This window comes from Acomys minous (genome assembly GCF_964271855.1).
Source record: "Acomys minous genome assembly, chromosome: 15".
Taxonomy (NCBI): domain Eukaryota; kingdom Metazoa; phylum Chordata; class Mammalia; order Rodentia; family Muridae; genus Acomys; species Acomys minous.
In genome coordinates, this window is record NC_140497.1 from 55,338,735 (window position 1) to 55,363,490 (window position 24,756).

At 41.2% G+C, this 24,756-nt stretch overlaps 1 protein-coding gene across 1 annotated transcript; it reads right to left on the bottom strand.

Annotated features, from left to right (window-relative positions):
- Positions 1–748: 748 nt before the first annotated feature.
- LOC311585461 (uncharacterized protein) lies at positions 749–20,413 on the bottom strand. Its single transcript, XM_084760678.1, has 11 exons — positions 19,993–20,413; positions 18,587–18,701; positions 17,631–17,804; positions 16,679–16,785; positions 13,627–13,679; positions 12,823–12,865; positions 10,788–10,849; positions 8,497–8,524; positions 7,577–7,649; positions 6,134–6,271; positions 749–1,000 (listed from the first exon to the last, which is right to left on the bottom strand). Exons 1-11 carry the CDS (start codon positions 20,244–20,246, stop codon positions 926–928), a joined length of 1,122 nt encoding a protein of 373 aa, XP_084616804.1. The 5' UTR covers positions 20,247–20,413; the 3' UTR covers positions 749–925.
- Between the last annotated feature and the right edge of the window lie 4,343 nt (positions 20,414–24,756).

The following is a 24,756-nucleotide window of genomic DNA, read 5'->3' on the forward strand; positions in this document are numbered from 1 at the left end:
ATTTAAGCCTTTTCATGTCACAGTTGTCACTGAGGACATTAAGGAAAGCATACTTATGCTAATCTTTGACTACAAAGTATTTGGTTTGGTTTTTGGGCAAGACACTTAAATTTCAGTTGTATAAGATTATTTATCCTGGACTTTAACAACCTGACAAATTCCAGCCGTGTGTTCAAGCTCTTGTCCGTTTTTATCGTTTATCTACAATCTCACATGGGCAAGAGCAATATGAATTTAAATGATGAGGTAACCCACTGAGATTTCAAATTTCTTTTTCATCACATGAAATAACGCACACAGGCATAAATTTTTATGTATGTATATTAATGCCTTTTCTATTGCTGTGATAAAACACAACATTTAAGGCAATATGTCAAAGAGTTCAATTTGGTTTATGGTTCCAGAGGGGCATCGGATCAGCATCCAAGAGGCAGGACAGTAAGTATCAGATGTGGCAAGTAAAGCAGGAAGTTTGAAGCTCACACCTTAAAAGTGAGGCACAGCTTATATGTTTTTGAAAATAAATATTTATATCACCATTTTTTGCTGTTGTAACCTTGTGGTAAGTATAGAAATCAAATTGTGTCGATGTGTATATTAATTTTTCACAATCCTGTTGAATTTTTCTGATTTGAATATAGGTTTGGAATCAACATTCCTGTTATTTATTGTAGAGTGTTTTTCGAGTGTGTTGAATTTGTGCCACAAATTGAAGATGCCTGACATTGATTCATCATGTTCACAAGGACCCACTGAATGTCTCAGCATTTACTTTGTTTTCTTAAATTTTTTTCTAATATATGAAACACTTGGTTTATTACACAAAAAGTATTTTGGAGCTATACAAGTGGCTCATCACATTCTGTTCTTGAGGAGGTCCCATGTTCAGCTCCCAACACCCATGTCAGGAGGCTCATTACTCCTTTCACGTCCAGATCGATGGGGTCTGATCCCCTATTATCGTAGGTGTCACCTGTGTACACTTGGAAGATATTCTCTCCTGCACACAAACACATAAAAATTGGATTTTTTTTTTCAGAAAGGCTCACAGCTATTAAAGCAGTTAGAATCTAGTATTCCTTCTTTAAAAGACAATTGTAGGCTCACTTTTTAACAATTATATTTTATTATGAACTTATTAAATGAGTACCTCCCTAATAACCTGACTAGGCTAAATAAGAGAAAAAGTAGATTAAGGAAAACAGGAACGAAACCTAGATGTTAGTGCCTAGGATCAATTCTCCTGGCGTAGTCAGCAGGATTTCAGCAGACCAGGATCTCCACCAAAGATGCTGCTGGAACCTGGAGCAACTGGAACCCCTGAGCCTCAGCCAGAGCCAAAACCCTTGAAGCCTTCCTGGGAGTGGTTCTCTCTAGGAGCGTCTCAAAGTGGAGTGATGAACAGCCAAACAATTCCAAATCCCAAATAAGCCCAGCCTCCTCTTTTGGGCATATATACATTGGCACTCTCTCTTATTCTGGCTGCATTGTAAACTTCAGGTCATAAAGACAGGAGAGGATACATTCTGTCCGCTTCTTTTTATATCTTCCTATTATACAGAGAATGATGATGTCAGGTAGCAAAAAGCAGAAGGAAGATATAACTGTGACCATGTTCCTGTCTAAGATTTTTAGAAACTCTTGGCCTTCTACTCAAGCAGAAAGGAAGAAGAGGTTTCTCAATATCAGTGGCTCTAGTGACAAAATTAGGCTGAGCACACAAACATTTGGGGACTGTAAATCAAGATTCTGACATTATAAGATAGGTGATAAAACAAATAAAATTAGTGACACTTTTAATGAAAACTAACATCTCAAATTTTCCTTAAAGGTTGAAAAAGGGGAGAGAGAAAATTTTCCTCATGCACTTTCTGCACATAGTGACATTGTGACAATTCCTTCTGCATGAGCTGATGACCCAGGTGACATAGATGAGGAAAATGACTTTGCAACAACTCATGACACCAACGTGGATCCCACACTTCCCACAGCTTGGACTGAAGATGCAACATGCACACCACATGTGCCCTCTGTGCATAGTAATCTTGTGCAGTGATCTATTATTCAAATTTGGCCAATTCCTTCTGCGTGTGCTGGTGACACATGCAGAAGCCGACTGGATCGTGTCATACCATCAAGTGAGCACGTAAACTGTCATGAAGAATTATATAAATATAGAAATTTCAAAGTTACATATTTCTCTCAAGGAAGGCACTGTATATATTGAATTCTGTGCCTAACTTTGTAATGTTTTTCCAATAAAGTTCACTATACAACAATTATAATCTGCTTCTTAGAACTGTATAAACAGAGGCATCTGCTGTGTCCAGAGCAGAGTAGAGTGAGAAGTTGGCTGGACATAACCAGCAGGCTGGATGTGGAACGAATACAAGCAGAAAGAGTTCAGAGAGAGGCAGTGACAGAGGTGGATACAGAGAGAAGGGGGAGAGGAGCAGAAAAAGCAGAGGGAGACTTATTGATAGAGACAAAGACAGAGATATGTGTATAAAGAGGAGTAGGTGTGTGAGAAAAAGTGTGAGCAAGAAGGAGTTTGAAGGGATGAGAAGACCTAGGACTTTAGCAAGGACTTTAAAAAGTGTAGCAGGTGCTTGTGGTCCTGAGGGATCCTGGAGGTCAGCATGTGCTGTGGTAAGCTAAGGGGTAGCTGGTAGCCATGTTATACTGCTGCCAGTGACAAGAGAAATGGCTACTTTGGGTGGAGGGGAACCAGCTTTATAGGTCCTGAGGAAGGCTGGCTTTTATCTAACCTCCAGAAATCCTCCTAAAGTCCAGGTGGAGCACATTTCCGGATATCTGAGACTGCCTTTGGAGTTTTGAGAACTTCTGTTTTCTTTGCACAGGCATCAGTGCATTTTAGTGGATCTTAAAAGTCACAAGCCAGCCTCGTTGAGATTTACATAACCAAATTGATCAAACATAAGTAAAGACAGCATGCAAACTTTCATATTGTAATAACATACACAAAATTAAAATGCGGTTGCTTAACTACATCTTCTTTTCTTTAATTTTATGATACCCCACTCTACATCACACATTAGCTATGCAAAGTCCCTCACTGAGGGTTGGTGCCTTATGAGTCCCTTCCCTGTGCATGTGAAATGGTGATGGTCCAGTTTTTAGGGAGATCTTGCGTAGGTATCATAGCTGTAGGAAATCCATGAGTGTGGTAAGTGCATTGTAGATCTTATTTCACAGACATCACCTACAACATCTGCCTCCCTCTTCTAAGCACTCCCTGAGCCTTGAAGGGCATGAAACAGAGACCCTGCTGAGGTCTGAGCGCTTCACGGGTATTTGTTTCCTACACTTTGTTCAGCTGTGAGTCTCTGCACTCACCACCGCCCACTGCAAAAAGCAGCATCTCTGAGTAGGAATAATACTTGCCCTAAAGTGCAGATAGGCGTAAGTATATTATAAGGCAGCTTGATACCATATAATTTTAACAAAACAACGATAGAGAACCTATTTCTGCATTAAACATCACTGACTAACTCTAAGTTTCCAATACTACATCACCCTTGCAATGAGGAAAGAATTAAAATCACTCCCATTTGGAGTCATTTATCCAAGAGTGAGAGTAGATTCAATTTCCTTAACGATTATACTTTATTATGAATTTATTAAATGAGCGTACCTCCCTTATAACCCAACTAACCTAAACAAAGAGGATAAGGAGATTAAAGAAAACAAGAATGAAACCTTCTGGGTTTTATATGAGGTTTGTTTGGTTTTTTTGGGTTTTTTGTTTTTGTTTTTGTTTTTAATGAAACCACTATTCTTTTGGGCTAGTTGGCTCAGGTATTGCTAATATCTCATTGCTATTAGTGGTTTGTATTCTAATTATTCACATATAAAAATGTTGGTCCCTTTCATGTCAACTACAACTACTACGTGGCCACCTTACTCCTCATCATTATTTGCTTTCTGTGTCATCCTAAAAATTCAATCTTAGTATAAAAAATTCTTTTATATTTAGCATGTTTACTTATATTCTTAGGAGATGACAGGCAAGTGCATTTCTGTTTATTAAAAGTACTTGAGATCTATGTGCTTGTTTTGTCCTTCCTTGACTAATACTCAATGATCACATATAGTATTTAATATTTATTTGGAAACCAAATTGAGTTAGGCTTAAAAGAAAGAACATTTGAGTTTGGTTTCCGGCAATAGTAATGTTACAGTTACTAGAAGTTTCCTTAGATGTAAGAAGCAGGTCTAATCTGCTCATTTTGCTCCTAATGATGAAGTTAGATGCTTGAATGTGTTTAGTAAGTCATTAACAGTCTGTAGTGGAGATAGAAATTGCTTTACACAAGATCTGCAAACAAACTCTCGTGTTCACTTTGTTCCTTCTGAATGGGGTTTAAAACAGAAAAGAGGGATGTTAGTTTTGTAGTTGCTTTTGTAGCTGCCATGACAAAATATCTGACAGAAATTATTTAATGGAGGAAAGTTCATGGCTGCAGGCCGTGGAGAAGGAAAATGTAGTGGTGGGTGAAATGGGGTGACTTGGTTTGTGGTTTTGGTCTGTTGCTTCTCACATAGCAGGAGACCGGGAAGCAGATAATACAGAACTGGTACCCAAAGTAGTCAGGCCCATCAAGACCCACCCCTGATAACCTTCTGCTTGCTAGGCCAAACACCAAAAGTTAAACAATCTCCCAAACAGTAACAAAGTGCTCAGACACATGAGCCCCCTTCTTGCTCTGTTTCTCTCTCTTCGTGTGTGTGTGTGTGTGTGTGTGTGTGTGTGTGTGTGTGTGTGTGCATGCGTGTGTGTGCGTAAATTACTAAAATATTTTCAGTCAACTTGTACATCACAGTGCCAGTGAAATGGCTGAGTGCATAAAGGCTCTTGCCAGCATGACTGACAACCTGAATTTGATCCCTGAAACTGAAATAGTGGAAGAGAAAACTGACTCCTATAAATTATCCTTTCATCTCCACACTTCTTCTATGGCACACATGTGCCTTGCCTTCTCCCACCCCCTGAAATAATTTGAGAACATTGAGTTCCTGAATTGACAGAGACCAGCCTGCCTCTGCTTCATGAGTGCAGGGATTAAGGGTGTCCACCAACTTTTCCAGCCTCCCATTGTGTGCTTCCTGCCTTTATGTCTCTGGATTTCAATGTGTAAAACTGGCAAGATATTGACACCTGGGGTCTAGGAAGCTAGCAAACATCTTGAGCCTGCCTATTAAACCCCACTTATTAAAACTTGGCTTATACTTTAATTATTTTCATATCACAATTACTCATTCTTGGGACTGGAAAAATGTCACAGGAGTTTATAACACCTCTTGATCTTTCAGTGGACCTGAGTTGATTTATTGCACCTATGTGTTGCCTGACAACCATCTGGAACAATTCCAGACCAAATCCCCTCTTCTGGTGTCTGTGGGAAGCACACACACACACACACACACACACACATACACACACACTCTCTCTCTCTCTCTTAAGGTGCACAAAAGAATACATGCGAAACATTCATACACATTAAGTAAGTCAATATTTAGCACACAAATATGTTGGTTACTTTTATGTTGGCCAAAACTAATCCAGTGCTCTATACTATTTATTTGCTGTAGTTTTATGAGTTCTCCTCACTGCTATGAAAAACACGCTCACTCTCTGGTTTTTCTTTTGATTCCATAGTCTACTTTACTATCACTTACATTTTAGGGCAGTGCTTCTCAACCTGTTGGTTGTAACCCATTTGGGGTGGTGGTGGTCATAGGACCCTTTCACAAAGATTGCTTAAGACCTTCTGAAAACACAGGTATTAACAATACAATTCATAACATTAGCAAAATTACAGTTATGAAGTAGCCACAAAAACAAATTTACAGCTGGGAGTCACCACAACGTGAAGAAACTGCATAAAAGGGTTGTAGCCATTATAGGTTACATTAGGAAGGTGGAGAACCACTGCCTTATCACGTGACTGGCAAGGGTATTTCCCAGGAGTGTGGTATGAAGGAGGCAAAGAAAATGTTCAAGGCTGGGTTTCTCTTCTCGGACACTGCTGCAGTACTGAAGACACACACCCACAGACTCATTCGCCTCACAACAAGCACATATGTTCCTTTTCAAATTAGTGCGAATTACCGTCAGGGGCATTTCTTCTTCCCATGGATCAGGTATTGGCTGTTCCCAAGAACACGCATTCAGTTGAGCGTCTCTAACAACTATCAGTGCTCTTTTCTTTATTCTCTCGATACACTTCAAATATTCTTTAGATGGTCCCTGAAATGCAAAGGTAGATGGTTAACTTTTTGGGTTTGGTTCTGAAATGAACACTTTTGCTTTAGGATACATAATTTCAAAACTACTTTCTTCCTTCCTAGTCGTAGGCTGTTGACTAGTTGAAAAGAGGAACTATTACTCTAGCCTAGACTAAGAGAAAATCATGAGTGGAGAAACTTGGCTTTGCCTTTCTGGTTGAGACTAAACTTAACTCGTGTTTTAAAATTTCTAAATCTTGTATAAAAGATTATTAATAGTAATAGGCCTCTTTAAACAGTCTTTCTTTTCCATGGTTAGGAGGCAAAAAGGCCTATTATTTTCCACTTTTGAATAAACACTGATTTAGTTACTAGAGTCATTCATATCAAGTACCTGTGAAACTGCTTTAGAGAAACCCATTTGTCTGTTGAGTCACATCAATATTTATTAAAATTCCAATTATTATTCACACAGGCCCTCACTCCAGGGCTGCAGGTTACACCAACAGGTTTCCTAACCTCCTGCAGCTCATGGCGATGAAGCAGCTTTAGTAGGATTGCATAAGGATCTGATTAAAACCCTCAGGTATCTTAAGTGTTTCAATGTGGCACAAAGGGTGGGAGTATACATTATTTTCACATAACAAAACCACCAGAATGTAAAGTGTTACTATGAGTTATTGCATCCTTGCTTTAGAACTACTGTCTAGTTGTGGGGAAAGACCCTTACTGTTTAACTAGATGAGGAGTTTTAAACATACTCTTAGTGGAAGCAAACAGAAAACACCACGTAAACACTCAACAAGGCAAATTTTGATGAACAGATTGCAAATGGCTTAATTTCCACAGTTTCCTGTTAGTCTAAATACAGAAGCAAAGGCAGGAACAGAGGAGATGCTCTTATATGTGATCCTGAAATAGGAGTGTCCAGGGGAAACCAAAAGCTCCCTGTATTTATCCTGAGGATAAAGGCAGCTGGGAGATTCCTGGATCATAGAAATAACTGGATTCATTAAAATATATTCAGGTCTATTATCACAGTCATGTTTTAAAATCACTTTGATGTGTATTCATTCTGCAAAGAATCCTTTTTCAAACATCAAGAATTTTCTACTATGTGAGAACTAAACCACCCACTCACCATGTGCTTCTTATTGGGCCATGATGACCTTCAAGGACTTATGGCTCATTTAGAATTGGTAGAAAGTTCCACATCTACAAAATGCTTTCCTCTGACCAAATTTCCATATAAAACTGAGGTAGGTTGACTACTGTTACATTTTAACAAAATTGATAAGAAAATGAATTTCACAAAGGAGAATTTTACCTTGATAACAGGGATATTGACAGCACCTTGTATTGTACTCCCAGGAACATCAGGGACAGGTTTGTCATGGAGCCTTTAAAATAAAAACATGGCACAATGGGTGGGTTTGGTCATTTGAGCAACTCTATTGAAGAATATGTATATATATATATATATATATATATATATATATATATATATGTGTGTGTGTGTGTGTGTGTGTGTGTGTGTGTGTGTGTGTGAGAGAGAGAGAGAGAGAGAGAGAGAGAGAGAGAGAGAGAGAGAGAGAGAGAGAGAGAGAGAGAGGGAGGGAGAAGGAATTCTGCATTCATGTAATTTGAAGTCAAGTGGTGTCCTAAAGCTTTTGGTTGTCTTTGTGAATGTTAACATCTCAATCTATATTATTGGTGGCTATTCTGAAGGGTGTTGTTTCCTTAATTTCTTTCTCAGCCCATTTATTATTTGTATACAGAAGGGCTACTGACTTTTTGCTGGATTTGGTTGAATTTTTGTGGTCACTTATGTATAGTATCATATCATGTGTGAATAGCAATACTCTGACTTCTTCCTTTCCAGTGTGCACCCCCTTAGTCTCCTTTAGTTATTGCTCTAGCGAGGACTTTAAGTTCTATTTTGAAGAGACGTAGAGAGAGTGGGCAGCCTTGACTCTAACCAAGGAAGTGAACGACCTTTGTGACAAGAAATTTAAGTCTCTGTAGGAAGAACCTGAAGAAGATATCAAAATATGGAAAGATTTCCCATGCTCATAGATAGGTGTTATCAGAGACTGCAACATTGTGTGCTCCACAAATAATTATTCATCTTGTGATGATGGAATAAATAAAGGAGAAACTGTCTTACACAGAGGAAAACAGAGTGCCAGTTTCTGAACTCTACATTTTCTCCATACTCACTGTATGTTAAAATGCTCACGCACTTACCGGAGTGAAGTTCTGTCTGTTCCACCAGCTAAAGAGAAAGGCATTGTTATTAAAGAGCTGTAGAAAAGATGACGATTACATGGCAAGGCTAATCTTTTGTTACCACATACACTTGACACCAATTCTGGATAGCTTTTAGAGTGAATATTGATTTTTAAACAATAACTAAATGGCAATCTCTTGATTTCCACTTCTTTGTATGTTTAAAATTCAAAGAGACAAATTCATTAGAAGTTATTACTTATGATTGTTGACAAAGCACGTATGATCCTGAGCAGTATCAGGCAGAGGAAGTGGCATCTTAGCCAGGATTGCTGCTGTTGCTGCTTTTGTCTGTGGACTAATGGTGCTGGCACAATCTAAGTGAGTGTACTCCTCCCGTACAGAAGTGGAAAGGGTTTCAGGAAGCATTGAGTTGAAATTGCTCCACTGAGGATGAAAATTCCTGGCACAGCGAAGCTCAGTCTATGGTGACTGTTCTTGCAGCACAGCCAAACACAGGAGACACAAGGAGACCCAGGACTTAAACAGCTCTGAAAAGAATCTCCAGCTGCCAGGATGGCAAATACCCAGAGAGGTCAGTGTGTGTGCTGTTCTTGACCATTTCTGAGGCCGACGCTAAAGATCCTTCAGTTCTAGCTCTAGTCCCTAGCTCATGTGCAGTGCAAAGAAGCCCAGCCTCAGTTTCCATCGCTTTTCACGGTAAGAATTTTACAAAGACTCCTCATCGAAGCAGTTGTGCACCCTGAACTGCATCTCCAGAGAGAGAAGCATAAAAGAACCTTGGGGATGGAGCAGCAAATTCCAAAGGAGTAGTATCTCAAACGAAACTTTTGTTTCCACATATAAACCATTGAATGAATCAAGCTTTCACTGGGCCCTAACAGCCTTCTCTCCACAAAGGAAGAAAAACTAATCACGTTTACTTTATTTACAGTGGGTAAATCTCCAGTATACCTTTCCTGGCATTGCTCATGGGTGGGCCAGAACATTTGTCCCACAACAAATGTACTGGGAATGTGACTCCATGGTAAAGCCTAAGCTCAGCATGTGGGAGGCCTCAGTCAATCCTCATCACCACAAAGAAAAATCTACTGCTGAAATAATGTAAAAGAACGTCCTCCGGGTTGCAATAGTACTATTTCCTCTCACCCTTATGTGAAGAGGGTCATTCACATTTCTCTACATTACCCACTTGCTGGTCCTTTCAAAAGGCAATGTGGGGGTGAGAGATGCTGTGATGACATTTGCTGAAAGCACAAACTCTGTAGTGTTGTCCCACTGTTACAATCTTATGCAGACCCAGTGGACCAGTCAACGTTGTGTACTACAGAATGATGTGGCATTTTTCCCTGGAAATGGTGTCTTGTATACTATATCTTATGCTAATTAGTAAACTAAAGGAAAAGGGTGCTGGTAGATTATCCAACAGGGAGACCACTTGCTTAGAACACTTAGAATGGCAGTTTTCAGTCCCCAACACTGTCTGCAAAACTCAAACTCCATTCACTTTTTAAAAGTTACTGAGTTTGCCATTTATTATGTCAAGAAGTATCACTTAAATGGCAGATAATTAAAAATAACAGTAAAAAATATACGAATTACTTTATATGTCTAAATTGAGAAATTAGAAAAGGAAAAAACCCAGATAACCCTAATCAACTTTAGTCCTCAAAAACTTTTTTTTTTTTTTTTTGGTTTTTTGAGACAGGGTTTCTCTGTGTAGCCTTGGTTGTCCTGGACTCACTTTATAGACCAGGCTGGCCTCGAACTCACAGCGATCCGCCTGCCTCTGCCTCCCAAGTGCTGGGATTAAAGGCGTGCACCACCACGCCCGGCAGTCCTCAAAAACTTAATGAAAGTAATGAATACTGCATTTTCATTTTTTTACATGATCACATTTTATTGACACTGACATATATCATGAAATGTAGGAAAATGCGATGTGTTTATGGTAAAAATGGAAATAAAAATCCATTTTATGACAAACCCAAATTGCTGTAATGTGATTATAGATGACACGTAAGGTAGACTAGGTTAAAATATTTTTACTTATAGATAGTACATGCACCAGTAGTGCATGTTAAATAAACAAACATGGCTCAGGTGATATAATTTGAGATTTAAAATTTCTCGGTTCTTAAATAATTCTGAATCCCTAAAATTTGGGAAGCTAACTAATAAAGGATAAACTGCATTCATATTTCACTTTAGCTCATTTTCTTATTTTCAGGAATAAACCTTTTTTGTAAATAGGGTAGAACCAGTAGAGTATTCACAGTCAGTCTTACCTGTACTGAACGGGGAAGAGGAGTTCAGGATGGATTTTAGCTGTCCTGTTGTTCTTACTCCACTGTGGCATATTTTAAAAAGTGACATTTTAATATTCATATGAAAACATTTACCAAATTCTTTGAATTCTTGTTGTTTCATTTCCTAATATATATTACATTAGAAATTTACTAACAATTTTTACCTTTTTCTTAAACTGGTTGATTATATTTGGTGATACTTTCCTTATAATTTTTTCTCATGTAGAAAAAAGGGAAGGATTTGGCCCACAAAGATTAGCCCAACAATTAGCAGACACAGACACAAATGTATGTGTGTGTGTGTGTGTGTGTGCACATGTGCATATACATACACACACACACACACACACACACACACACACACACAGGCATGAAGAAAGACACTAGCTTCTCGCCACCCTTTGTTTTGATGGCTGTAGTAACTGATGGTTTTATATTCCTTTACTTGATGTAACTAAGTACCCTGACTCTGTTTGTCACGTCACTCTGGGCCCCTAGAGCAGACAGTACCTTCTAGTTCACTGACTGTGGTATTACCTCCCAAGAGCTTGGTTTGTGGACCTTGAAATAGATTCCTGCAGCCAGGCATGGAGGATCAAACATGTCATCCCAGCACTCAAGGAGGGAGAGGCAGGGAGAGCTCTGTGAGCCCAAGGTCTGCCTATCTACAAGGAGAGTCTAACACAGCCAAGGCTATAGAAAGAAACCCTGTCTTGGAAAAAAAATCGATTTTTCTGTCTGCTAGCACTCTTACAGCCCACTGCATCTTTGGTTAGGTTCAGTCTATTCCTTGGGCCCATTCATGAGTGAATCCTAAAACCACTATCTGCTTGTTTGTATGGCAAACTAGCATTTCCATAAACTTAACAGGATAATAATATGAGCAAACAATAAAAAACTTACTCGATAATTTTAGTTTTCTTTCTTTTCTTTCTTTCCTTTTTCTTTCTTACTTTCTTTTTTTTTCCACTGTGGAATTGGCTAGAATTCCAAGTAGAACTTAACATGTGTTTTTTGTAGTGTATGTCTTGAACAGTTGTAGCTACTGGAAATAATGAATCTTAATTTTGGACATCAACTGTGATGATTTTTTATATCTTTCAAATTGAAGTAAATAATCTAATAATGTGTAACAAATATTTCATTGGTACATATCCCCACCCATTGAAAATAAAAAATAATTGTCCTCTATAATGGAAGTAATCAGTCATAGTGAACACAGAACTGGCTTGAAATAGAACTTTTTATTTTCAGCCAAACCAGTGTCTAAGGTAAGCAATGGGCTTTCAGCCCCATGTTCATGTCTAACTGATATGGAAGGTAAGGTTCTCTTTTACAGAGAGAGAGAGAGAGAGAGAGAGAGAGAGAGAGAGAGAGAGAGAGAGAGAGAGAGAAATACTAGTTATGTTGTAGTTTGGCTCTCTATGTTCAGATAATCTGTTAGGAGTCAGAGAATTCATTACTGTGGAAAACAGGTCATGTGAATGGACAATTGATGGATGGAGCACTCGGATAGAAGGAAGACATGGAGGTCTCCCACCATCTAGGATAGAGTGCCACACCTCACAAAATGGGCCTTGGCATGGTAAGCTGGTGTCAACAGAGGAAAGAAATCTGCTGTCTTCTTGTAGTATGGTCTGACAACCCAGAATGACTCCAAAGTATGTAAGCTCTCAGGAAAGACAAATGCCTGAAAGGATAACTAGACATGAGGGTCTGGTTTCATAAGATGATTTCAGAAAGGTTTTGAAAAGGCCAGGAGTGTTAGTTGGACATCAGTGTTCATGGTTAACACCAAGAGGCTCAATTTCCAAAACAGAGAGTATAATCCTCATGTGCATATGAACAACACTGAGCAACGTTTCAAACTAAACATATATACAAAATGCAGTGGGGACTGTGAGGCACAGGAAAAATTATGTATATAAAACAGTATATGTTTCAGAGTACACCCAACAAGAATTAGCTTCTTATCTATGAATTTCCTTAGTACTAATATATTGTTAACCCTTACCTGCAGGAAGGCATTACATCTGTACAATAACGTGCTTCTACAACTTAAAACAAAATATGTTTTTTAGTTTATTTATATTTTTTATTAATTTATTCTTGTTACATCTCAATGGTTATCCCATCCCTTGTATCCTCCCCTTCTTCCCTCCCTCCCATTTTCCCCTTATTCCCCTCCCCTATGACTGTTCCTGAGGGGAATTACCTCCCCCTGTATATGCTCATAGGGTATCAAGTCTCTTCTCAGTAACCTGCTGTCCTTCCTCTGAATGCCACCAGGTCTCCCCCTCCAAGGGACATAGTCAAATGTGAGGCACCAGAGTACGTGAGAAAGTCATATCCCACTCTCCACTCAACTGTGGAGAGTGTTCTGTCCATTGGCTAGATCTGAGTAGGGGTTTAAAGTTTACCGCCTGTATTGTCCTTGGCTGGTGCCTTAATTTGAGCAGGACCCCTGGGCCCAAATCTGCCTACCACAAAATATGTTTTATTACAAATCTAGAAAAATGTAAACTGTGAAAATGATTAACTAATTGTCATTATCAGTGTCTTTGAGACTGTTCTGGATACCATTCTAGAGTGAATGTTCATTTGTAGGCAACATATTGACAATAATTTCATACTTGAAAGTGCTTATCAATAATTTCCTGATTACATTGGACTTTTCAGACTATTAGGGGACATTGAAAACAATATAACTGCATTTATACTTGATTTCCTTAACTCCTGTTGGGGAGTCAAACTCTTTACTCTTATTTTATCTAGGGTAGGTAGGACTAAATACAGGAATTCACTATAAAAGTCTTACCTTTATTGGATCTAATGTGCTTCTCTTCTGGGACTTCAGCTTGTGTTCCTTTACTGTAACATATGATTAAAAGCTATCATTTTATTATTCATAAGAGAGCATCTAACAGGTGTTTTAAGCACCTTATATTTGAGTGTTTATTATATCTTAGTTTAGATATTTACAACAATTTTTGAAACAGAATCTGTAGATGAATTTTACTTTAGAACATGGCTGCTCTGGCACGAGATCACATCCAAAGTCCTTCTAGGACTGTGTGATCCAGCTCTAATACACATCTTTAATCCCGAGAGACAGAGGCAAGCAGACTCTGAGTTCAAGGCCACCTGGGTACAGAGCAACTTTCGGGTATAGAAAAGCTTAGGTCCAGGTGTGGTGGTACAGGTTTGTAATCTCATCACTCAGGAGACAGAGGCATGCAGATCTCTTTGAATTCTAGTCATTTCTGTTCAGGCAGTATGGTTCATTCAGGCAGTCCAGTGAGGTTGAGTTTGTGGGAGCTCAGTTAGTGGAATTCAGAGGCATTTTTACTGGGAGAGTTTTACAAAAACAGGTTGAAGACAGAAAAAGTTAGACACAGGTGAAGCCAGACCGAGGCACAGAATGAGAAGGAGCCAGAAGATTAGAACAGATTGTTAAAGTTTGTTTGAAGCCAAGCAGAGCAATTCAGTGACAGACTGAGAGAAGCCATGTTGAATCAGTCAGCTTGGAGAGGATTTTGAGCCAGAACAGCTGACATGCACCAGCCAGCCAGAGTTCAGAAAGAGCTAGAAAGAGTGAGCTTATTCAGCAGTAAGTCTCAGAGTCAGAAAACATTCTAGGCCTAGACTAGATTATATGCAGACTAGAAGCTTCCAGGACTAGGCCAAGGTTAGCAGACTGAGACAATAAGCCTCCAAGATGACAATTGCTTCAGGCAAATAAATGTTACTTTTACATTAGGTAGCCAAGCTATCCTGAAGCCCACTCCATGTACCATGATGCCCTTGAACTCAGAGATATGTGTGCCTCAAGAATAAATAAAGACTGTTTGGCTTTTTATTAAAACAATAAGACCAACACACACACATACACACAAGCATGCACACACACACACACACACATGCATGGCTCACCTGTGAATACACACATGTGAGTGCATGCATGTGTGTGCACACACACATACACACAAGCACACACACACACACACACACACGCACGCATGTGGGCAGTGAATACACACGTGTGAGTGCATGCACGTATGAACACACACACACAGAATGTGGGCAGTGGTCTTCTGTAGGTTTGTTTTATGGCTGCAGTAACTTTGCATTTGTGTTCTCATGGAGTTAGTGCTCCTGTTACAATCCTCGGCCTACGTCTCTAGGGCACCACAGTCTTATCTCTGTCAGGACACTTTGGAGGCATTTCACTGAGGGCAATGCTCTCTACCAAGAAGGGTCTTCTGTAGATAATGAACATTTTTCTTGCTTCTAAGCATCCCTCTGCCTTCATTCTCAGAAGCTGCAGTTTTGATACCTTCCAGCCATTTTAAATAGTTCATAACACACCGCTTGAGTGGGCAATGGGAAGTTGTTGCCCATGAGGGGCAAGAGCAGTACAAGTTCTGCCACCACATGAAAAAAGGTGCTACACAGGATAGAAAGCAGCTTCTCAGGAAAATGTGGTGTGAAAGAAAGAAAACAATTCTAGTGTCTTTCCGTAGCTGGGTCTCATCATTGAGAATGGTGTTAATTCATGTCTATGGCCAGAAAAGACAAGGAAAATCCTAAAGTTGTTCACTCGCCCTGAAGACCAGGCTCACACGTGCACTCCACAAAAGGTTGTGAATGTGATGATGGGTAGCTGGCTCAGTAGTGACGTCACCTAGCTGCTCATGCAGAAGAGGACCAAAGTTTGGTCCCAAGATTGGTCCCCAGCGCCCATGCCAGATAGGTCATTAGCATCCCTAACTCCAACTGCCCAAGATATGATGCCCTCTACTGTCCTCCTCAGATACTACATTTGGGGGACTGTTACATGCACAGACACACAGACACACACACAGACACACAGACACACAGACACACACACACACACACACACACACACACACTTGCATGCACATGTACATGCAGTTTTTAAAACTTTGAAGTTTAGAATAAGTAGGATGTGGTAGATGGCTATCAATGAGAGTGGTTAACTCTAGAAAGGCTCATCTTAAAATACTGAGCTCTTACTTTGGAAATAATGGCTGAACATAAAATAAGTACAATTGAACTAAAACGAAATTTTCAGCATAAAAAAGTGATTTCATATGGACTGAGGCATATGCCTTTGTAGGAACAAGCTGCTTCAGAGCTAAACATTAACAGAAATCGGGACAAGGCTTAAAATGCTGAAGTACCAGAATCTGTAGAAAGAAGCTAACTACTCATACATCCCATTTGAAAAGGTCATCTGAAATGGGGAGGAAAATGTGCACCTTGAACTTCAGAATAACGAAAGGTTTTGGGTAATTAGAGGATGACGCTGTAGAGGACGTCACCTAGAGAAAGGTAGCTTTCTGTTGAGTTGAACATTACAAGATTCAAACGGATTTTAGGAAAACCCATTTGTTACATGTGATTACGGACTGTATAAGTCTAAAGAAATGGCTAATGCTGCAATCCTTAGAGTCAGACAGAGGTTATGAAATTACTGACAGCCACTGCGGATGTATATACATGGTAGAACATGTGTGGCTTTTTCTTTAGCGACACACACTGCCGAAAAGGCAGAAATTCTGCAGTGTAGCATCCAGCTACATTGATCTAGATCATTCTTTTGCTTGGCTGAACGCTCATAGTGTGAACTGGCTGATCCCTGATGCACACTGCTCTGCTGTGGTCAGAACAGCTCCTTTTCCAGCTCACACTCCATGTGTGCTAGGCATCCTCACTGTGTGTCTGTGGATTTCTGCCAACTTTCCTCCTTTCATTTTAGGATTTCTGACTTAACCAATTGTCACCCTCAAGAACAGTACTAAGGAAGGGGGGAAGAAGAAGCAGAAAAGAAAAAGAAAAATCTGTACCTGTTCGGGTCAGCTACTCTAGGTGCATTTGCAGCTTTTGATCTTAAAAATTCTGCCATCTGGTGGTTATTCTTACTTATGGCAAGCTGAACAGGCGTTAAGCCATACTGTAAAGGAAAAAAACATATATTTTACAAAATAATTTGTTTCTCAACTGAAAATTCACCACCTATTGTGTAAACATACATGCTGTAGAGTCACAAAGCATCAATGTTCCTAGAGCCCCTGGCGTACTTTCCCCCACACAGCAGCCTTCTTTCATTTCAAACATCTTTCCCCTGTCCAACATGGCCTGTGAGCACCACTCTTCTCCAGAATTCTCTGCAAACACACACTGGTCAAGCTTCTTAGATCCATGGAGTTGAGCTTCCATTTCCCCAACCCTAAAACATGGAGTAAAGGCTGGGCATGCCTCTGCTGAGTGAGTGTGCTCAGCAGGTGCCTGGAGCAGAGTTTCTGTCTCTATACCTCAAAAATATTTCTCTTCTCAACTAAGAATTGCTTACCAAACTCAAAAGCATTTCCTATGTTCACCAAAAATCTTTAAAAGTTACACAAATAACATATTTTTTATCTGTTTTCTCCAAATTTACTTGTTTGCCTGTTCCATTGTCCTTTCCACCCTCATCTCTGAGCCAAACACCACACCAGTAACTTCTACAAACAGTTACATGAAAACATTTATTTATATTTATTATTTGTAGCTGTCATGTTTGTCTGGGCCCACATTCTTTATATTTTGAATTTTAAAATAAAGCCCAATTCTGAGACAAGATATGCTGTGTTTTGCTATCTTACACTAACAACCAAAAAATGTGAAAAACACATTTGGAGACAAATGCTTTCCCGTGAATAGGTTCAGTGAGACTGCTTGAGCTTTGGCGTGTGGAACATGGATCTGAGTGTCATGATAAGAGTGATTGGGAATAAAATGAAGTTGATTGATCTTTACCTCTGTTTTGGCTTCAATGTCTGCATTGAATTCAAGCAGCTTCTCAACAGTTGTAATGTTACCTCTCAAAACAGCGTGGTGGAGGGCTGCATGCCCACTAAAATCTGTCAGTTGGGGATCAGCCCCCACCCGGAGCAGCATACATACGCATTCCAAATTGTCTCGCTGGGCAGCCTGTGAGTATTGTAGAAAGGAATAGACCTTCAGTTCAAGGAAGTCAAGGTACTGCACTAAATAGTTACACTTAGATGAGACAAACTGTTTCAGGTATGGCTATCATCCCCTCTTTTTGAGACAGGGTCTTCTTAAGTATCACAAGCTTGCCTAAATTAATTCTCCTTAAGTATACCCCAGCCTTGCCTGAATTTATAATCTCCCCACCCCAGCTTTCCAAGGGGGTGGAATTTAAGGGGTGTGCCAACACATCTAGATCAGCTAAAGCATTTAGATCTGTGCTGGGTGGGGGTTGTTGTTGTAGATCAGAGGTTGTTTGTTTGTCCCTTTCCACCACCAACCCCCAAATTGACCCAGGCTGAAAACACCTGGAAAGATGAATCCTCACTTGAGGAATTGCCATTATCAGTCCGGACTCAGGGCAAGTCCCTGGAACATTTTCTCAATATGGATTCATATGGGAGGGCCCAGATTCTTAGGTATGGTAGCACATCCACACACATGCTCCTGCGTTGTATAAAAACTTAGCAAGTCTTGGGAAAAGCCATGGAAATGCAGCATTCCCCTGTCCCCTGTGGTCACTGCTTCAGCTCTTCCCTCGGGTTCCTGATTTGAGCTCCTGCCCTGGTTTCCCTCAATGATGGACTGAGATGTGGAAATTTAAGCCAAATAACCCTGCTCTTTCCTGATTTGGTTTTGGCCAGTGCTTTATCACAACAACAGAAACCAAACAAGGACCAAATCTCATCTATTTCATACCAAAACTAATGGTCCACAGCTACCTTAATCAAGGGTGTGCAGCCTTCGTCATCCTGGATATTAATGCTGCAGTTGTAGTCTAATAGCAGTGTCACGACATCCACCTGGTTGTGGGCACACGCGTAGTGCAGTGAAGTCCTACAGATTGGGAGGACATTTCAAGAACTTATGACTACTATGTAAAAGCACAGTCAGCTGTAAAGAGTAAATAGTCTGATGTTCATTTCCTTCTCATATAAGTAGCTACTTAGCTGGAATTTCCTTATGTAATTCTGCCTCTACTCTTGTGTTCATTAGATATGCTAGGGATACAGTGCATGGCTGCCCCATTCTAGGTAAGTGCTCTATCACAACCATCCTCCCTGCTCACACCAGCCTGTCTTAATAACAGGAGAATACCTGCTTGATTTGAACTTTACTCTCTATTACTGACTTGCCTACGAGAAGTGTAGGGATTAAGATGGAGCAGAGACTGAAGGGATGGCAAATCATTGGAATGGCCTAACTTGAGATCTACCCCGTGGGAGAGAGCCAACCCCTGTCACTGTTAATGATATTCTAATATGGTTGCCCACAGGAAGCTAGCATAAGTGTCTTCTGAGAAGCTTCACCCAGAAGCTGAAGGAAACAGCTGCAGAGACCCACAAACAATAGGCAGCGCCTGGGGAGTTTTGTGGAAGAGTGGGAGGAAGGATAGAGGCAGCTGGAGGGCTCAAGGACGCTGCAGGAAGCCCTACAGAGTAAACTAACCTGGCACAGAAAGACTGAACCACAAAACAAAAAGCATATACGGGCTGGACCCAGAGCCCCTACACATATGTAGCAGATGTGCAGCTTGGCCAACATATGGGTCCCCTAACAGTGGGGGTAGGCGCTGTTGCCTGACTCTGACTCTTGCCTGCCTTTGAGTCCCTTTCCCCTAGCTGGGCTGCCTTGCCAGGCCTCAGTGGGAGAGGTGGAGCTTAGTCCTGCTGTGACTTGAGGTGCCAGGATGGGTTGGTACCTCCTGGGGGGCCTCCCCTTGTCTGAGAAGGTGAGGGGAAAATGGGAGCAGGGGACAGCAGAGCGGGACTGGGAGGAGGGGAGGGGAAGGGTTGGTATCAGGCTGTAAAGTGATTAAACAAACAACAAAAATAAAGGGCTGAAGAAGAGACAACAGAAAAGGATTTGTAAAGGAGCTGAAGGTTTTTTTTTTTCTTTCCTTAGAGATGGCCTAGGAGCTGCACTTCCAATGTGTGTAGGACGCCTATGCCTAGGAGCCTAAAGCAGGCCGAAAACCCAGGGCCTCAGTGAAAGAAGCGACTAAGCAGGACCTCTTCCTTCCCTCAGGATGCAGCCCTGGGAGGTGGTGTTTCTCCCTGGTTGACCCTGAGTGTCCCTGTGAATTTTCGCCATTTCCCGACTCCCCAGCGTTTTTGGGCTCGATTACCTGTTCCCTCTATCAAATTCTTCAACGTGACACTGACTGGAGTTGATGAGTTTCTCAACTGCATGCACATCACCCTTGCTGGCCGCTCTTTGGAGTGGCCCGATAGGGTCATAGCCAATGAGATGGAGTGGAAATTTCTCCGTTTTACTACATAAGCACCCACAGCACAGGCATGCCCGCCACAGGCGGGTGCACCAGCGAGCTGGGTTTTGGGCTGTAGAGGTCTCAACATCATAATCCATGCCCTCAAGCATGACTGAGGCTCAGGACCGCCCAGGCCCGTCTTACCCTCTCTTCCCTCCCATTTTACCTCCTTCTGATCCCCAAATTCTACACAATTTTTGAAAAAACCAGACAAATATTTCCACAGAGCCACAGGCACGTTCTGCTAAGGCAGGCACTTGGTTCAGTGTGAAAAGATCTATGCGTCATCATGCAGAAGAATGGCTGCGCTGGCTCAGTCACCGTGACAGGCTATGAGCTCACAATGATGCTCAGCAACTGAGCACCATGCCTGTGTTGTGTGCTTGCCCGGGTCAGACTCCAGTGACAGGAGCCTACCCTGCTCGGTGCATATGCAAAGCCAGGTCAATTGCCACTCTGGAGTGGACCTACCAGCATGGCCTCCAATGACAAAATACTGTGCTAAGTTGGCAGATGGTTCAGATCTTTTGTAGCCCTGCAGCCCTGAAAATATGTGCCCCTGAGGCTGGCCTGATTTACCTAGGAAAAATAGTCATCCTGAGTTAGCAAACCTCAACTCAAACACACAAATATTTTATGTTTTCTCTTTTAAGGATGTTAGTTTTTAAGGTTGTGAGCTGCCATGCGGGTTATGTTGGGGTCACAGGGTTTGTAGCTGAGAGATATTGAGGATTGTTTTTCTCCTCCAGTAGCATGCAGAGTTCCAGTACTATGAACTCTGGGTAGAAGGGTCAAAGGTCTAGCTCAACACTAGATCAACCTAAGTTCCACCTCTTTTTATGGCTGGATTCAAGTCCATTGTATTAACACACCGTATTTTCTTTACCCTTTCCTCAAGCAGTATTATCTGGGGATTCTCCCTTTTGTCTTTTATAACTTCTGTGCACTTTTAGGTGCTAGAGGCTGTACTATTTTATATTGACAGCTTGCAGCAATAAAGGAAAAGGATTGAGTTTCATTCCTCTCCATGGAGCTGTCAATTCCCTGTGTACTGTGGACTTCTTTGTTAGATGACACATGGGTGTGTGGGTATAAATTTATGATATTTATAAATCATAACCAAGAGGTGCTTAACTACATTTCACTAGTCAATGAATCCTTTAAAAATATCAATGATACATGTTATTTTTTATTCCTAAAGCTCTGTAGTCTAACTAGAAATCTGTGAAGGTAATACCTCAAGCAGTATTATTTTTGTTTGTGATTGCTTTGATTAATTTGTCTCAAACACCAAAAAAAAATGAAAGAAAGAAAGGAAAAAGGAAAACAAAAGGTTCTCTGGTTTTAGCTTCTCCAGGGTGTCATGTCAGCCAATTGCCATCACTCAACTGGAATCCACTGGCTGGAAACCCTGGCCCGCTCACGATGATCCGCTCTTCTCTATAATGCTACTATTCATGCTAAAGAAAGGATGTAACAGTGCACAAGCAACCTCTGAGATGTCTGGATCACGCAGGTACAGTGCATATTGAAGGAAGGGCTCACCTTAGCAGGAAGCTTGGTTAATGTTGAACAGAAGGCCATCAAATGGTTTGCTGTCATCATGACTTCTGAGCACATCAGGAAGAAGGCAGCTATGGAACTTGGCTACCATTTTACTAATGGTTTCACTGAAAAGGTCAATAAAACTTGATCTCTTTGGTTACTGTAATGCCTTAACATAACCAAGAATGGGCAAACCCATAAACATCCTGGTGTGCTTGAGCCATCAGGATATTACCACAGTTATACTAAGAAGGTGACACCAGATTTGCAGAATATATGTTTGGTTTATTTTATTTTTGACTCATTGCTTGATAAACTTTCTGGCTTCCATAGGGGACTGAAGAATTTCTTAGGAATATGCCTCCAGCATGAGCTAACAATCAAAGAAAGCTGACACTTTGTTTTGTTTAGACTTGGAAGGCTCATGGGAATTTGCCTAGAGCCAGTCTGGGAAGCACACATGGAACAGAAATAAAAATAACAGATTGCTGGGTATTGCTACCGGCAGCTCTTACAGCTGGAGGTTGTAGATACAGGCTATGCTATACCTTACTGTGCTGTCCCATCCCCACGCTCCCTATGGATTCTCCCAGCCTCTTTTTCTTTAAGATACTCAGGACTCTCATGGTCCAGGTCACTCTCCACTCTTGTGTCTGCCAAGGCAGGCCAGTCAAATCCATGTTGTGATTTTTATCTTCAAGTTGCTGGGACACAAACATGCTATGTAAAAAAAAAAAAAGACATGCTAATTTCTTTCTCCATTATATTACGTTTTTTGTTTTCTGTGTCCTACGTTCTTGGCCCCATAAGAACTCATTATAAGAATACATATGGTAAATTATAATATTCATTCTCTAGCTCAGGCAGCTTGACTGATAGAAAATCCATCTCCAAAACTGGGAATTTAGCCTGAGTGCTGTCATTTTTTTTGACTTCTATATAAGTTGAAAAAAATAAAGATTATAAATTTAGAGAACAGAGGGACCAAGATGGCGGAGACAAAGACACATGCTGCCTGATCTGCAGGGAAGAGACCACAGACACTAACTGGACCCACGGACCATGGGTGCTGTGGATAACTGGTCAAGAGAGATTCACACCGTACAGACCACAGGTTAGTCAGACCTCTGGTCATCCAGCACCCCAGAAAGGAGGACAGACTAGTCCCCCAGGGCCCGGACAGGACCCAGACTGTAAGTGGCAAGCTCTGAGCACTGGCCTTGCTTGGTGGGCGAACTCTTACGCCCCTGCCCCTGATGCATGCCAGCCCACAGAAAGCCTAGACAGTAGTTGGGCACCCAGTCTGCGGAGGGTACGGGCCCAGCCACTGCACACACTGAGAAGGAAACACAGCGGCCTTGCTTGGCAGGCCAACTCAGTTTTGGGACTGAATCTGCAGTGGGGGTGCCTCAAACCTCCTGGACTAGGGAAAGCTACAAGGGTGGACTGGGGACTCACAATGGCCCCTCTGACCCACACAAGCCCACAGAAAGCCTAGGCGCCAAGCAGGCACCCAGTCTGCAGTGGGTACAGTCCCAGCCACTGCGTGCTCCAAGAAGAAAATGTGGCTCCCTTGGAGAAAGGGGAACACTCATTCATTGCTGTTGGGAATGCAAACTTGTACAACTACTTTGGAAATCTATCTGGCACTGTCTCAGAATACTGGGAATAGGGCTTCCTCAAGACCCAGCTATTCCACTCCTTGGAATATATCCAAAAGATGCTCCAGCACACAACAAGGTCATATGCTCAACCATGTTCATAGTGGCCTTATTCATAATAGGCAGAACATGGAAACAGCCTAAGTGTCCCTCAGTAGAATGGATAAAGAAACTGTGGCACATTTACACTATGGGATACAACTTAGCTATTAAAAACAAGGAAATCCTGAAATTTGTGGACAAATGGATTGAACTAGTTAATGAACGAGTTTACCCAGAAGCAGAAAGATTCAAATGGTATATACTCACTTATAACTGGACACTAGCACAAGGGGCATGTCTCATGAAAGTCTTCACCTACCAGGAAAGTGAGGACATTCTATTGGGACTCTAGGTAAGAGAAGCATGGGAGAATGGGGAAATAGAAGGATCCAGAGGGTCCTAGAAACCTACAAGTAGAACATTATGATGGGCAGATCTGGGCCCAGGGGTTCTGTTCAAACTATGGCACCAACCAAAGATAATACATGCAGTAAACATTGAACCCGTACCCAGATCTAGCCAATGGACAGGAAATTCTCCACAGTTGAGTAAAGAGTGGGGACTGACTTTCACATGAATTCTGGTGCCCCGTATTTGATCATGTCCCCTTGATGGAGAGGCCCGGTGGCACTCAGGGGAAGCATAGCAGGCTACCAAGAAGAGACTTGATACCCTATGATCATATACAGGGGGAGGAAATCCCCCTCAGTCACAGTCATAGGGGAGGGGAATAGGATGAAAATGGGAGGGAGGGAGGGAGGAATGGGAGGATACAAGGGATGGGATAACTATTGAGATGTAATATGAATGATTTAATAAAAATATTTAGAGAACAGGATTAAGATGTTTAAGGGAAATATTAAAAGTATAACCCACAAGGTGTCAAAGTTTTCCCAACTTAAAATATTTAGAAATTTCCTAATTTCTTTGGCATGTTGTAGAGGAATTTTAATGTAACAACAGGGTTACCCTGGCAAGTGATCACATCCACAGACCTAGGTCTGTGTGGTCCATCTGGAATACAACCATGCTCTTAGCATACATCTTTAACCCCACTGGCTGAAATAAGCACCTTTAGTCCTTCTGGCTGGGTTGCAGACATGGCACACCTTTAATCCATCTGTCAAGTTTAGTATAAACCTTTAATTTCAAACAATATTATCTGAGTGACAGATGAAGTGATGACTCAAAAGATTTAAGAGAATGAATGGTAGATTACACATAACTCTCAGGAAAGAAAGACTATTTAAGAATAAAGTGGAGAGGGAGGGAGGGAGGGAGAGAGAGAGAGAGAGAGAGAGAGAGAGAGAGAGAGAGAGAGAGAGAGAGAGAGAGAGAAATAAACAGTACAGTGTAATAGAGGAATACAGTA